Source organism: Orycteropus afer, unplaced genomic scaffold (assembly GCF_000298275.1).
Source record: "Orycteropus afer afer isolate SDZICR_OR568_19922 unplaced genomic scaffold, OryAfe1.0 scaffold00235, whole genome shotgun sequence".
NCBI lineage: Eukaryota > Metazoa > Chordata > Mammalia > Tubulidentata > Orycteropodidae > Orycteropus > Orycteropus afer.
In genome coordinates this window covers 1,513,576-1,530,216 of record NW_006921822.1, presented here as the reverse complement: position 1 = coordinate 1,530,216, position 16,641 = coordinate 1,513,576, and the positions used below count along the sequence as shown (strand labels likewise).

Below are 16,641 nucleotides of genomic sequence, written 5' to 3'. Positions count from 1 at the left end.
AAGACAGGCATATGAGTTGAACATTTACCTGAGGTAGATACACTCCTTGGAGAGAACAATCATTGAGAAAGAAGGGCTCCCTATGCACAGGAAAACAGCTTAGGGGGCAGGAGTCTATGGAGGGATAGACACTGGGAAGAGGTAACTATAGGGAGGAAGTGGGACGGGAGCTGTTGCATTGTGGAAAACTGTGGTCAATGTCATGAGACAAAGTATATGTAAACTGCTGTATGGAAAGTGAATTTGCTCTGTAAATCTTCACCCAAATCACAATAATAATAATAAAAAAGTACAAAACACTGCTGAGAGAAGTTAAAGATCAAAATAAATGGCAGGAAAGACTGAGTTCATGGGTTGAAAGACTTAATACTGTGAAGATATCAATTCTTCCCAAATTGCTTTATATATTCAACACAATCCTAGTCAAAATTCTTGCAGGCTTTTTTTGTAGTAATTGGCAAACTGATTCTAAAATTCATATAAAAATGCAAAGACATAGAACAGCCAAAAAACTTTGAAAAAGAACAAAGTTTAAAGGCTAACATTACTTGATTTCAAGAATTATTATAATGTTACAATAATCAACATAGTAAAACAGATCTGGATTCTACACCTGACTCTAACATTACCAGGCAGTAAGATAAATAAGTAAATGTAAGCATGAATAGTCTGTATGAGTATGATTAGTATTCAGGAAAACATAAAGACTTATCTATTCTTAAATTAGATATTTCCATATGCATAATACAGTACTCAAAGGGAGGAATTCACGATCCCATTTTCTTCATAGGAATATCCCTGCAAAAGCACCCTGCAAACTAAATATGTAACCAAAGGATTAAGTACCCCTACGTTTTTACTGTATATATGTAAATTATAATGAACCTGGAAAGCATTTTTATTAATTGATATTACACTTTAAAAAATTTAAACATATAAACTCTCCTAGTTTTTAGTTAAGATTATGAAATTAGATTGTAATGGAGAGGACATACTTGTCCTAAAATTATTAATATTAGCTCAGTAAGCAACCGTACTTACAAAAATGAACTGGGATTGGAATTCTTCAACGCATGAGGAAGCACCAACAAGCTGGTGATTATGGTTTGTGATGGGAAATGTTTTGAGGGCAAAGTTTTTTCCACAATGAAGTTTTTCTCTTTTCCCCTGTTGAGAATAGTTAATAGAAGTCATTGCAGTTTCTTCTTTCCTTTCTTAAAATTTCATTTTTTAACTTGAATACTGAAATTAATACAGGATTGCTTTTCATGGAAATTGCCTTTAAAAATCAGTATATTTTAAATTCCACTGTAATTATGTTAAAAGAACATTTTAAAAATAATTCTAAGGTTTGCCTTAAAAAAAAACCAAACTCACTGCCCTCAAGTCCATTCAACTCATAGCTACCCCTCCTTGGGTTTCTGAGGTGGTATCTCTACGGAAGTAGATTGCCCAATATTCCTTTTGTGGAGGGGCTGGTGGGTTTGAACCAGCAGCTTTCTGGTTAGCAGTTAAATGGCCTAGGCACTATGCCACCAGAGCTCCAAAGTTTGCCTGGAAACACAAATTTCTCTAAAAAGAAGATGGAGGATATGCCTGACTAGGTATTAAAAAACTTATTACATAGTAACAACAGTTAAACTGGCATATTACTTTCTTAGGACTAGACAGAAAATCTAGAGAACAGACCAATAGATAATAAGTCCTTCTCCTGCCATCGAGTTGATTTCAACTCATAGCGACCCCTCCTTGGGTTTCTGAGGCAATATCACTATGGAAGTAGATTGCCCAGTCTTCCTTCTGAAGTGTGCCTGGTGTATTTGAACCTCTAGCCATCTGGTTAGCAGTAAGTGCCTTAGGTATTATGCCACCAGAGCTCCCATTATGTCCTTAAGATAAGATAAAAAATGGCATTTTAAAGAAGTAGAGAGAGGCTATAAATCATGTTGTAAAATTCTATCGATTAAGAAAAACTATGATACTCTTTACATATAAAAAACCAAAATGAAATTCATATGTACTAAAAATTAATGTAAAAATTAAAATCAAAAGGAACTAGAAAAAATGTAGGGGATATTTATATACTCTTAAGGTGGCTAAAGTTTAACAACAAAAAATAAAATTGAAGACATAAAAAAATTCTGAATTTCAAAAACAGTGACACCTAAACCCATAAATAAGACAAAACAAAAACTATCTGCAACAGAGATGGGAGTTAAAATGACTCATAGCTTCAATATATAGTATTCTTACAAAATAGCAATAAAAAGATGAAAACAGAAGAGGACCTGAACAATTAACTCACAAAATAAATACAAATGCCCAATAAAAAAATATGAAAAAATGTAGAAACACACAGTATCAAAGATAAGTCAAGACAATAAAATGCCATTTTCACCTATCAAACCTAGCAAAGGTTAAAAATAAAATTTATACTGGGTGTTAGGGCGAAGATATAGATATTCTTAAATAAGAGAGTAAATTGGTAAGCTCTCAGTGGGGACTTTTGGAGATCTGCCTAAAAAGTTAAAGCCTTAAAAATGTCTATCATCTTTCACCTAGCAATTTTATTTCCAAGAATTTAGTTCAAGGACATTATATGAACAAAGAATAAGCTACAATGTTCGTCATAGTGCTGCTTAAAACAGTGAAAGATGATGAACATAGCAATGATTGTTTACATAAAAACATTATTCGTACATAGTATTGCCTGCTAAATGGTCATTAAAAATGTTCTATAAAATTGACATCACCAAGTGCTGGTAAGGATGTGGAACCAGAGGAACTTTTATATGCTGATGGTGAGACTACAAAGTTGTGAAACTCATTGGAAAAGAATGGCAATATCTATTAAAGGTGAACATACACATCCTAAGGACAAAACAATTATATTTCTAACAGAAATGTGTACATAACAAAAGACCCAGACAAAATGTTTACATGCACTGTTCATAATCGTTTCAGTGAAAACAACCTGAATATTCATCAACAGCTGAATGGAGAAATTATAGTTTATTTTTATAATGGAATGCTAGATAGCAAAGAAAATAAACAGGCCATTACTATATGCTGTAACACGGATAAATCTCACAAACAGAATGTTGAGAGAGAAGAAGCTGGAGTACATACTGTATGACTTCATTTATGTTAACTGTCTGTGACAGAAGTCACGGTAGTAGTTAGCTTTAGGGTGTAGTGACTAAGAAGGTACATGAAGTATTCACATTGTAAAAATTCATTTAACTGTACACTTATAATGTGTGTATTTTCCATATATATGTTACATTGGATACTAATTACTTAAAAAAAATCCATACTCTGTTTCTCTTAAAAATGCAATCCATACATTCGCATCACAATCATAGAGGATGCTTATTAAAACGTACAGATTCCTAGATCCCAATCCAAACTTACTGAATTTAATTCTCTGGGAGTATGGTATAGGAGTCTGAATTTTAATAAGCTCCCAGATAATTCTTATGTGTATTAAAGTTTGAGAGCTATTGTACCAGAAAAATATTTAACATTGTGTTGTTGTTGTTAGGGGCCATCGAGTTGGCTCCGACTCATAGCGACCCCACGTACAACAGAATGAAACACTGCTCGGTCCCTATGCCAGCCTCACAATCCTTGCTATACCTGAGCTCATCGTTGCAGTCACTGTGTCAAATCATCTTGTTGAGGGGCTTCCCCTTTTTCATTGACTCTCCACTTTATCAAGCATGATATCCTTTTCCAAGGAATGGTCCCTTTTGACATGACCAAAGTAGGTGAGACAAAGTCTGGCCATTCTCGCTTCCAAGGAGCATTCTGGCTGCACTTGTTCCAGGACAGATTTTTGGTTCTTTTGGTAGTCCATGGTACCTTCAGTATTCTTTGCCAACACCACAACTCAAAAACAACGCTTCTCTGGCCTTCCTTATTCACTGTCCAGCTCTCACATGCATATGAGGGGACTGAAAATACCATGGCTTGGCTTAGGCACACCAGAGTCTTCAAAGAGACATCTTTCCTCTTCAGCACTTGAAAGAGGTCTTTTGCACATTTGTCCACTGCAATACACCACCTGATGTCTTGACTGCTGTTTCCACTGGTGTTGACTGTGGAACCAAGTAATATGAAATCTTTGACAATTTCAATCTTTTCTCCATTTATCATGATACCCTGGTCCAGTTGTGTGGATTTTCATTTTCTTTATATTGAGATGTAATCCATACTGCAGACTGTAGTCTTTAATCTTCATCAGTAAGTGCTTCAAGTCATCTTCACTTTCAGCAAGCAAGGTTGTGTCGTCTGCATGTCACAGATTGTTGTAAGTCTTCCTCCAATCCTGATGCCATGTTCTTCTTCATACAGTCCAGCTTCTCACATTATTTGCTCAGCATACAGATTGAACAAGTATGGTGGAAAGACACATCCCTGATGCACTCCCTTCTTGATTTTAAACCATGCAGTATCCCCTTATTCTGTTTGAACCACACTCTCCTGATCTATGTACAGGTTTATCACGAGCACAATTAAGTGTTCTAGAATGCCCATTCCTCTCAATGTTACCCATAATTTGTTATGATCCACAAAATCAAATGCTCTTGCGTAGTCAATAATACACAAGTAATCATCTTTTTGGTAATCTTTGCTTCCAGACAAGATCCATCTGACATCGGCAATGATATCCTTCATTCCACATCCTCTTCTGAATCCAGCTTGCATTTATGGAAGGTCTCTGTCAATGTACTGCTGCAACCATTTTTGGATTAACTTCAGCAAGATTTTACTTGCGTGTGATATTAATGATATTGTTTGACAATTTCCATATTCTGTGGGATCACCTTTCTTTGGAATGGTACAATGGATCTCTTGGTTTACCCTCTTATGTTAACTTCCATTTTTTTCAGGCCCAAATCTTGAGTTGTACCAACTCTAAAAGGCCTTGGGTAGTGCAAACAGTTGATGCCTTCAGCTGCTAATTAGAAGAGGCACCTTGGAAGAAAGGCCTGGTCACTTCTGAAAAATCACCCATTGAAAACCCTATGAAGCATAGTTCCACTCTGGCACACATGGGATTGTCATGAAGTGGCATCGCTCAACTAGTAGTTTTTAAAGGAAGTCAACTTCACCAAACCTTAGAAATGTATAAAGGTTTAGACATGGCTACCGGTAAAATCATCCTACCACGTATTACAAAAGCTGAAGCAGCAGGTTACACTAAAAACTCAAAGAATGGATTTCAAATGAATAAACAAATAACAAAAACGTTAGCAAAAGTGGTGACAGTTCTTCAAAAGCACCACATTGAGACCACCTAACAACAAATCATGAACCAGGCTAAAACTGAGTAAGGATGTAAGAGTATCTTATAAACAAACCTGTAAATGAGAGGGGGAATCAAAGATAGAAGGTACGACCCCAGGTTTGAGCTTAATATTTGGAGCACTTCTATCAAAATCTGTCTTCTTAAAGTGCCTTGAACACAACACATCTCCTTTTTTAGGCTCCCAAATACCTGCAGCATTTACATCAAGTCTTTTCATTGCTAATACCCATTTTCTTTTCATGTTCTCATCTGTGGGGAATCTAGAAAAAAACACAAAAATTATTTTAAAATTAAACACTATTGATATATCCTTGAACTAAGGCTGTCTTAAGGAGGTCTGGTGGCATAGTGCCTAAGGCATTCAACTGCTAACCAGAAGGTTGTTCAAACCCACCAGGTACTCCTCGGAAGGAAGACTGGCAATTTACTTTTTTAAAGATCTACTGCCTCAGAAACCCAAAGGGGGTCGCTATGAGTTAGAATCGATTTGATGACAGTGAGTTTGGCTTTTGGTTTTTAAGGCTGTCTTATTTAACTGTGACTAAATTGATAATTTAACTCTTGGGAACTGCATATTCAGGAAACCATCCTGCTTCAAGCTTTCATATTTCTCAGTTTAAATATTCAAAGTATTTTACCAATCATACTGCAGACACACTCCTCATTTCAATATTCTTCATATTATATAGAAGACAAATTTTAATGGATATTTAACACCTTATAGTAAGATCCACACTTAAAGATTTTTATTCATCTATAGATGATAGAGAATAGCAGTGGGCACTTCTCCTATCTAACGACCTATCTAGACTTTAAACCTGATGGATAGGATCTATTGTATTTCCATTCTTCTCCTTAGCACAACATTTAATACATAGCAGGCCTATACATGTTTAGAGACCGAATGAAGAAAATAGCTGCAGAATTTGGAGTTCTAGAGATCAGAAATATTTTGAGAGATCCAGAGGCGAATGACCACTATCTTTTCCAAGTTTAAAAATCAGTTTAAATCTTTTTTTAGAGTAAGGTAGGGTATAACCACGTCTTTTTAATTTCCTATTGCCTAGCAAAGTAGCCATCAGCTCTTTCTCCAGTCACAACACAATGTCTGGCATAAAAGCAACAAAATAGACCTTTACCAAATAAATAATTATTAAATCTTACTACTCCTTTCCTATGGTTGTCAGGAGAATGCCTAAAATACTAATTTAGGATCACCTTGATTTATGTGCAACATCTGCTAAAAAACCTTTGGTCTGAACTTTTAATTTATATTTTTTTCCCTATAACATAAACTTGATTTATTTCTAAATAGAAAGGACATAATACAGTTGGGCAAAGATCATTCAGATTGTAAAGTACACATAAACAACCCTAAATTTCCTTGAAGGTATGTTAAAATGCAAAATAATTATAGTAACAGCAAAAGTGAGTTTGAGATTTTTTTGTTAACCAGCCTGTGACTCTTTGATAGGTATCTTAAAACTTCTTAACTAACTGTAAAAATGTACAGATATGGCTGCCACTTCCAATATAACTAAAAACATTACTTAAAAAGAACTTGGGAATTAAAATAGAAGATTTAAGCAGAACTGTCTCTTGCTTTTTATAACAGTCAAAAGTACTTAACTATAGCAAAATCTTACACGTGAAACGTTAATCCTTTTAACTTGGAATTTGGCAAACAGCGAGAAGCACATCCAATGGCCGAGCAACATTTCACCATGATTTTAGCAACGCATAACAGAACTGAAAGAAAATTAAAATGACAAGTTAGTAACTCCAAAGTCAAAGTGGAACACCAGCGCTCCTTAAATACGCTCTAGGAAACATGAAATCATCATGTTAGAAAGCCAAAGGCAACTCTTTTCTTCCAACACCGGGGAACTTTGCTCACAAAAATTTCCAGGGGCTTAGCTCATTAATAAGAGTAATATTAAGGTATGCACCTTGGGGCGCTTGATTTCATTTTGCCTTCCCTTTCAGCAGTCCTTAAAGGCTTCGTTTCCCTCCTGCCACAAGAACTTTGTACACACCAAAACCAAAAACCAAATTCACTGCCGTCGAGTCGTTTCGCGTCGCTTCCTCAGGGAAATGTTTTTTGATACCGAGATTAAGTCCAATTCTCTCTAATACGCTTTTACAATTCACACGCCTCCCCTTCCTAGCACGTCTCAAAATTGTAATCTTACATTTATTTCAATGAGTCTCTAATGTTTTTCTCCACTCTCAGTCTCTGAGTTCTATGAGGGCATGGTGGGGCGTGTTGTCTTCTCACTTTTTTGTCCCCACAGTTTAGCTGGTGATTGACACATAATAAATGTTAACACATATTTTCAATGAAGAGCAAGTAAAGGGACGTGGATCACTTTTCTCAGAGAGGAGCTGGCCAGCACCCTGGCGTCCGTCGTCAGCGCGCTCTCCTGGACCCGCTCGGAGCCCCGAGGCCTGGCCGAGCTCCGCCCTTTCTCGAGGCCCGGTACGCCCAACGGGGACAGAGGGAGGGGCTGCCCTGTCACAGGTGTAGATGCGGCCGAACCCTTCATCAGGGGTCGCCAGGCGTCTTCGCGCAGCTGCCATCCCCCCGCTCCAAGCTGCGTCCCGAATAGCGGGTAGAGATGGGGATAAAACAAGAGGCAACCTAAGAATTATTACCGTAAGCAGAAGAGACAGCAACTAACGTCGACAACAGAGATTGCACCTCCCTAGCTTCCGCCCCGTCGCCCCGCGAACCGGAAATCCGGCTGCCCCGGGTCACGTGCTCACGCGCCATATTAGCTCGGGTGACTGTTGCGGCGGGAGGGGATGTGCTAAATTGGTGCTGGCTCTCTAGACGTGGCTTTCATCCTGGGTAAAGGTCCGTGGAGTGTGAGGGGAGGTGGAAGAGATGGCGGCGACGGCGCAGGAAGATGGCGCCTTCGTCCAAGAGCAAGGACGGCGGGGCTGCGAGCATTATGACAGAGGATGTCTCTTGAAGGTGACGGCTTCAGTGGGCTCTTCACCGAAGAGCTTCCGCCGGGCAGGGCTGGGCTGGCTTGGGGCGGAGTGGGCCAGGTGGTTAGGCTTGGACTTAAGTTTGAGGCTAGGTTGTTTCTCTCTCCACCTGGAACTGAGTTCCTCTTGTAGAAAACGTCTTTGGCCAGGCGACTTTAGGCCTCACTTTTGCTCCCTGCTTTATATTTTGTAAGCATACTCTGTTTTTGCTTGTGAAGAGCCTGAAGCAGCCCTGGGCCTCTGCTGGGCTTTTCCGAACCCAGACCCATCTGCAGGTGTATGATGAAATACTGGAAAGGGATAAACCAGTGGTGAAGCATAAGATTTCTGTTTCTGTAGTAAATAAGTTTTGCAGACTGCTTGCCACATTTTGGGAGCTCTGGCGGCGTAGTGCCTGAGGCATTTGACTGCTAACCAGAAGATTGGCGGTTCAAACCCACCAGCTACTCTTTGGAAGAAAGGTTGGGCAATCTACTTCCGTAGTGATACCGCCTGGGAAACCTAAGGAGGGGTCGCTATGAGTCGGATCCCACTTGATGGACTTGATGGCGGTGAGTGTGGGTTTGTTTTTTTGGGGGGGGGGGTTTGCCACATTTTAGTCAGTGCGTATGCCTAACCTGGCAAGGAAAGAATAGGAAGACAAACATGTGATTAGTATAGTAATAGGAAGTATAGGAGCTCTGGTAGCATAGTGTCTAAGGCACTTGACTGCTAACCAGAAGGCTGGCAGTTCAAACCCACCAGCCCTCCTCGGAAGGAGAGTTGGGCAATCCTACTTCTCTAGTGATACTGCCTCGGAAACCCAAGGAGGGGTCGCTATGAGTCGGGTCCAACTTGAGGGCACATAACAACAACAACAACAACAGGAAGTACAGGAGAATGCTTGTGTGCATAGAGATTCATGTGTTGTTGCTTTTGCCATTTACCTTGAGGAGACTTTATAGTCAATCTGGAATTTTGACAGTTGATACCTACCCAGTTGAAGTTTCTTGCAAGAAGCAGAATAAAGACTTTGCTTGGAAGCTTGAGATTTAGAGTTTTATAATCCTACCCCCAGAGCTTAGCTCTGTTCGCTAGTGACTGATTTTGAGCAAGCTACTCTGTATGAGTAAAATAGGGATGATGGAAGTCCCTGTTTCTTAAGAAAAGAGTGAAAATTACGTACTATCGTGAATATATAGTGCTTGTTGTGTGTTGCTGAGTCAATCCCTACTCCTAGCAACCTTTATAGGACAGAGTAGAAATGCCCCATAGGGTTTCTAAGGCTATAATCTTTATAGGCATGGACTGCCACATTTTTCTCCTGCAGAGTGGGTGGTGGGTTCAAACTGCCAGCCTTTAAGTTAGGAGCTGAGCACTTAACCACTGTGCCACCAGAGCTCCTTCCTTGTATAGTGTGCATTCCCTGGAGTAAAAACCAAAATAAGACCATTGTGTCCAGTTGATTCCGATTAATAGCGACCCTATAGGACAGAGTAGAACTGCCCCATAGGGTTTCCAAGGCTGTATTTACAGAAGTAGATTGCCACATATTTTCCCATGAGTAGCTGGTGGGTTTGAACCACTGACCTATGGTTAACAGCTGAATACTTAACCACTGCACTATGAGGCTTTTTTCTCTGGAGTGACTAGTAATTGTGGACTGCCGTCATCATCATCATCATATTTTTCTTAGGATCTCACTTCACCAATCATCCCTGTTGTCACTGACACAAAGTCTTTGGAAGCAAGTGGTAGTCTCAGGCCTGAAAGAACAATCTAAATCCTTTTTTGTAGGCCATGGTTTATACCACTGTACTGGATGAAACTCATTCAAAGTTGGTCATTGACCAACTATTGTGTAAGGAAATTTGAATTCTATCCTTATGATTCCATTTCTACTGAGATGTTCTGTTATTATTGCAAACTTGAGCATAAAACTTAATTCAACAGCCTGATCTTACTCCCCACCCCCAAGTCTCCCATTAGATAGCACACCACTAGATCCTGTAGTCCATAGCATGAAGATACTTGACTGACTTGGTGTCAAACATTTTTTGCCCTCCTCTACTTCTAAAGAGCTCTGGTGGCATAGTGCCTAAGGCATTTGACAGCTAACCAGGAGGTTGGCGGTTCAAACTCACCAGCCACTCCGTGGAAAGAAGACTGTGCAATCTAAAGATATACCACCTTGGAAACCCAAAGGGGGTCACTGTGAGTTGGAATTGACTTGATGGTGGTGTTTTTTTTTTTTAGTCTACCTCGAACTTAAATACCGGAGGCCATGTGAAAAGCTTTAAGGAAAGAGTGATGAGCTGCATCAAATGAAGCTGTTTGAGTAAAGGGGCATGAAAAGTGAACCTTGAAATTGGCAAGGAGGAGGACATTAGTGATTTTGACAAGAAATGTTACAGTAGAGAAATAGGGGCAATGCCTAATTGAAGGAGTTCAAGAGAAAATGGGAGGAATGGAACTGTTGATAGTGCTTTTAGATAATTCTTGGTGTTTTGCTGTAAAGGAGAGCAAACATAGGAGGCTGTGGTTTCTGGGAGATGTGGGATTGTGGGATTTTTTTTTTTTCTTTAAGGTCAGAGATGTTGCAGCATGGCTATATATTTTTGGGGATGATCCAAAGAAGTGGGAACATTTTATAGTGCAGGAGGGAGAGGAGAAAACTGTAGGATTACTGTCCTTGAGTAGCCTGAGTGGGGTTGGGATCCAGTGTACAGATGGAGGAGTTGGCCTTAGATAGAAGCATGAACTGTAGACTCTGGCAGATGGTCAGGCAGAGCATGAGGTCCATTTGCATTTAGGTTAATAGAGTTTGTAGGAGGATGTGTAGACATTCTCTTTTGATTGCTTCTGTTTTCTTAGTAAAGTGAGAAGCAAGGTCCTCAACAAAGTGCAAGGAGGAGGGAAGAGGTGTTAGAGGTTTGAGAAGATAGGAGAAAATGTGAAATAATCCTCTCATTTTTAGATCTTAAAATCTAGAAGAATGAGGGTATTGACTAGAGAATTACGGTAGTAAGGGCTTTCATTTTTTTAGTGGTTGTGACTTCAAAGTGAGACCAATTAGGATGATGGTGTTTTTTTTTATCCATATTCAGCTATTCCTGTATGAATATGAGAGAAATGGATTTAACCAAAACTGGGGTTTTGCTCGGTGAGTATGCAGAGGGAGATGTGATAAGGGAGTTAGGGTACATGCAAAGGGAGAATTGGGGTTAGGAAGAGAAGAGGTAGTGGTTAGAGAATTTTGTGTTTGAAATTTAGATACAAAGAGGGTGCAGTTCTTGTGCTAGAACAGCTATTCTCAAGGTGTGGTGAATGGACCCCTGAGGACCTCTGAGACCCTTCCAGGGAGGGGCTCCCCTGCGTCAGAGTATTTTCATAAGTAAGTATTTGCCTTTTTCATCTCATTGACATTTGCACTAATGGTGCAAAAGCAATAATGAGTGAAACTGCACTTTGCATGAATCAAGGCAGTAGCACTGAACTGTACTATACCTGTAGTTAAAAACCATTTTCACTTAAGAATATCACTGATGAAGCAATAAAATAATTTTATCAAATCTCAGCCCTTGAATGTATGTGTTTTTAATATTGCTTGATGAAATGGGAAATTTTCATTAAGCACTTAGGCAACCTAATATGAGCATCTTAAGGAAAAGTGCTTATGCAGTTGAGTTGCATCTGGAACTTGTCACTTTTTCTGTTGAACAGCATTTTTTTTAACTTGAAAGAAGTATGGTTACTCAAAATTGAGTATTTAACAAATATTTTCTTGAAAAGGAAGAAATGAGATCGGCACATCAAGGAAAACACTTGATAGTATTTTGGAAAACTTACTAGTCACTGGAAGCTTGAAACTTCCCAATACCTAAAGACTTTTCTGATGAGATGAGTAGTGATATTAATGAATGTTATTTTTTGATATTATATATAAAATATGTGAACATTTGGAAGAGCTGCATGCTATATTTTTCTCATATACCCATGTGAATATCCTTCCCCCCGTATAAGACACACAAGAAAAATGCAAGAGGATTGTGTACTCTGCCACCTCCGGCCAGAAAAAAAAAACAAAATGTACAACGTGTGTATTATTTGTGTAAAAATACAGTAACTCAATGAACTCTTATTTTCCACATGACTAATGCATGGGTAAAAGATTCATGCAAAATGCAAGATACACCAGTACATTTTAATGTAAAAGAGGAAGAAAAGTTCATTGATAATGATTTTAAATTCCACTTTGCAACTAACCTTTAAGAAACTATTACTTATCAGATTTTGATTTCGTATCAGAGAAGATTATCTGTAATTATCTTAAAAGACTATTAAAAATACTCTCCCTTTCCAACTACATATTTGTATGACACTAGTTTCTTCCTGTAGGGGAGCTCTGGTAGCATAGTGGCTAAAGCACTTGACTGCTAACCAGGAGGCTGGCGGTTCAAACCCACTAGCCACTCCTTGGAAGGAAGATGGGGCAATCTACTTCTGTAATGATACTGCCTTGGAAACACAAGGAGGGGTCGCTATGAGTCAGGTCTGACTCGACGGCACATAACAACAACAACAGCAACAAGTTTCTTCCTATACTTTAATCAAAACAATGTAACTGATTGAATGTAGAAGCAGATATGAACATCCAGCTGTTTTTTTTTGTTTTTTTTTTTTTTTGAAAATGTTTTTCATTAAAATGTCTTATTTATGGGTTATTATTTTAAGCAGAAGTAATATTTAATTTTTTTGGGGGTCTATTTTAATTGATAGCATAGTAAATATCAATAGCTATAACTCATATACACAAAAGCTCTGTGGGGTCTTTAATATTCTTTAAGAGTATAAAAGGGTCCTGAAACTAAAACCTTTGAGAACCACTGTTCTTAACTATAACCATGAGAGTATGTGGCTTGAAGAGGGTTGGAGGACAAGGTCATGGGAAGTGAGAAAGTCAAAAAACTGATTGTTCAGGGTACTGGCAGGATTATCAGCGTGGAATGCAGAACACTAAAAATTAGGACAGGAATAATGTTGGAGACAGGGAGCCAGTTAAGTGTTAAAAATCTTTAGGGAATGAACTATGTATGTATGGTAAGTCATAGCATAGGAAGCTGGCAAATAGATGGCTTTGTATGCTACTTGCTTGTGACCACCTGGGTCCGCTTGAAGAGTAGAAATGGGGAAATGTGCATCAATTAAGAAATGGGCTGAGTTGGGTACTCTTTGACCTAGCCCATGGAGGCTAGGGATGAGAGGAAGGGCTGACTGGTCTAAAGTACAAGGAGTTGTGTGGACTCCTGAGCCTATGGGCATTGAATTAGTTCCTGAGGACTAGGGATGAGAGAGAGAAGGTGCTGGCTGGTCTGAAGTGAACAGAGGAGTGTGACTCTCAACTTCCAGCTGGTACCCTTGACTTAGCTGGGATGGTTAGGGCTGAGCTGACCAGAACCTGACCAAATGAAAAGGAAGATACTTGACACTGAGCTGGTATTAAGTAGCTGCAATTTGATGGACCACTCTGGACTGGACTTTGCATATTTATGGGAGTGATGGTCAAAGTTCCAACCAGAACAGAAGGTTCTTCATAGAGAGGAATATGCTTGTCTCCTCAGAGTAGTGGTTTGATCCAAAAACCAAAAACTAAATCCACTGCCGTAGAGTCAGAGCCAACTCATAGCAACCCCTCCTTGGCTTTCCAAGGCAGTATCACTACAGAAGTAGATTGCCCAACCTTCCTTCTGAGGAGTGGCTGGTGGGTTTGAACCACCAGCCTTCTGATTAGCAGTCAAATGCCTTAGGTACCACCAGAGCTCCCATTGGTTTGATAGGGCCAGGCAAATTAGAAATGGCTGTCTAAAATGGGGGGAGATAAAGGCATGAAGTAGCTGGCTTACATGCTTTTGTGGGTGTGCCTATTCTTAAACTTATTGTGAAGGGGTTGTTAATTTTTGAAGTATGAAAGGGACAATGGCTAGAAAAACCAGGAAGTGACCTGCAGTGCAGTGAATTACTTGGTATGACTTTTCTAGCCATAGTCTTTATAACTCCTACTAGATTACTGGGTGGGACCATGCAAATAAGATGTGTAGAACTCTGATGTTGAGATTGGTTAGTTTTGTCACTGCCAGGCTTAATATGAGCCCACCTAGAGGCAGAGATCATATGGTTGTCTGATTAAAAATGGCCAAAACCGGTCCATTTCAGCTCACTAATGCTTAGGATATCAATCTTTATGCATTCCTTTTTATTTGTGACAACTTCCAATTTTCCTAGAGTCATACTTCTTACATTCAATGTTCCAATTATTAATGGATGTTTGCAGCTCTTTCTCTTCAATTTGAGTGGTGCCACGTCAGCAAATGCAGGTCTCAAGCTTTACCTTAGCTATATGAGTAAGGCTGATTTTACTGTGCTAATGCTCTTTCCCAGTCCTCCTTTAAGAGCTTTCTAAGCTAAGTGACTCATTTTCCTCCTCTGTATTGGACAGTGTTCTGGACTATTCATAAAGTTGCGCAGTAATGTATCAGACAGTGTTCCTCTGCTATTCAAGGTTTTCCCTGGCCAATTCTTTGAGAAGTGGATGGCCTCCTCCTTCTTCCTAGTCTGTCTCAGTTTGCAAGCTGGGCTGATACCTGTGCACCATGTGTACCCCACTGGGGTTTGAAACACCAGTGGCACAGCCTCAAAACTCACAGTAACACATCACCACAGTAGGACAAACCGACAGATGAGTTTGTCTCCCTTAGCTGTTGGAAATCCTGCCAGTCACCCTTAACCTGGATCCCTGTGGCTAACTCCTCGATCTGTTCTGGTCCCCTTTGCCTTTTCTGTCCTCTCCCTGTCTTTCTCCCTTGCTGCTTGTGGGGTGGCCTGGGTTCCCTCTCCTCACCTGGGTCCCTGCGGTTGACTCCTTGATCTGTTCCAGTTCCCTTTTTAACCATATGATCTACTATTTTAAACCACATGATCTACTATGCCAGGAACGAGAGTTTAAAGAGGAATGGCGTGGCATTCATCATAAAGGATGTTTCAAGATCTGCCCTGAAGTACAATGCTGTCAGTGATAGGATGATACCCATACGCCTACAAGGAAGACCCATTAATACGACTATTATTCAAATTTATGCACCAACCACCAAAGGTAAAGGTGAGGAAATGGAAGATTTTTATCAACTTCTGCAGTCTGAAATTGACTGAACATGCAATCAAGATGTGTTAATTATCACTGGTGACTGGAATGCAAAAGTTGGAAACAAAGAAGAATCACCAGTAGTTGGAAAATTTAGCCTTGGTGACAGAACTCGCATGGTAGAATTTTGCAAGACCAACGACTTGTTCATTGGAAACACCTTTTTTCAACAACACAAATGGCAACTCTACACCTGGACTTCACCAGATGGAACACACAGGAATCAGAATGACTACATGTGTGGCAAGAGGCAGTAGAAAAGCTCCATATCTTCAGCCAAAACTAGGCCAGGAGCTGATTGTGGAACAGACCATCACCTGCTCATGTGCAAGTTCAACTTGAAGTTAAAGACAATTAAAACAAGTCCACGAGAGCCAACATATGATCTAGAATATATCCCTCCTGAATTTAGAGACATCTAAAGAATAGATTTGATGCATTGAACATCAGTGACCGGAACCAGAAGAATTGTGGGATGACATCGAGCATATCATCCATGAACAAAGCAAGAGGTCACTAAAAAGACAAGAAAAGAAGAGAAGACCAAAATGGATTACAGAAGAGATTCTGAAATTTGTCCTTGAGGGGAGAGTAGCTAAAGCAAATGGAAGAAATAACAAGATAAAAGAATTGAACCGAAGATTTCAAAGAGCAGCTCGAGCAGACAAAGCCAATTACTATAATGAAATGTGCAAAGATCTGGAGTTAGAAAATCAAAAGGGAAGAACACACTTGGCATTTCTCAAGCTGAAAGAATTGAGGAAAAAATTTAAGCCTCAAGTTGCAGTATTGAAAGATTCTAAGGGCAAAACATTGAATGGTGCAGGGAGCATCAAAAGAAGATGGAAGGAATACACAGAGTCACTGTACCCAAAAGAACTGGTTGATCTTCATCCATTTCAGGAGGTGGCATATGATCTAGAACCAAGGTACTGAAGGAGGAAGTCGAAGCTGCAATGAAGGAATTGGTAAAGAACAATGCTGTAGGAATTGACAGAATACCCATTGAGATATTTCAACAAACGGATACCACATTGGAGGCACTCACTCAGTTAGCCAAGAGATTTGGAAGACAGCTACCTGGCCAACTGACTGGAAGAGATCCATATTTGTACTCATTCCAAAGAAAGGTGATCCCACAGAATGTGGAAATTAT

At 39.5% G+C, this 16,641-nt stretch overlaps 2 protein-coding genes across 2 annotated transcripts in view; one reads left to right on the top strand and one right to left on the bottom strand.

The window, feature by feature from the left end:
* The window catches only part of THAP6 (THAP domain containing 6), a 25,777-nt gene extending 18,737 nt beyond the window's left edge, over nt 1-7,040 (bottom strand). Inside the window, exons 1-3 of the mRNA XM_007949022.2 lie at nt 6,961-7,040; nt 5,367-5,574; nt 1,042-1,167 (exon numbers count right to left, since the gene is read on the bottom strand). Coding sequence (XP_007947213.1) covers nt 1,042-1,167; nt 5,367-5,574; nt 6,961-7,040 — 414 coding nt within the window. The remainder of the gene's footprint in view (nt 1-1,041; nt 1,168-5,366; nt 5,575-6,960) is intronic.
* A 1,161-nt stretch (nt 7,041-8,201) lies between these two features.
* Nucleotides 8,202-16,641, top strand: part of RCHY1 (ring finger and CHY zinc finger domain containing 1) — a 63,238-nt gene continuing 54,798 nt past the window's right edge. Inside the window, exon 1 of the mRNA XM_007949017.2 lies at nt 8,202-8,291. Within this exon, the coding sequence (XP_007947208.1) occupies nt 8,202-8,291 (90 nt within the window). The remainder of the gene's footprint in view (nt 8,292-16,641) is intronic.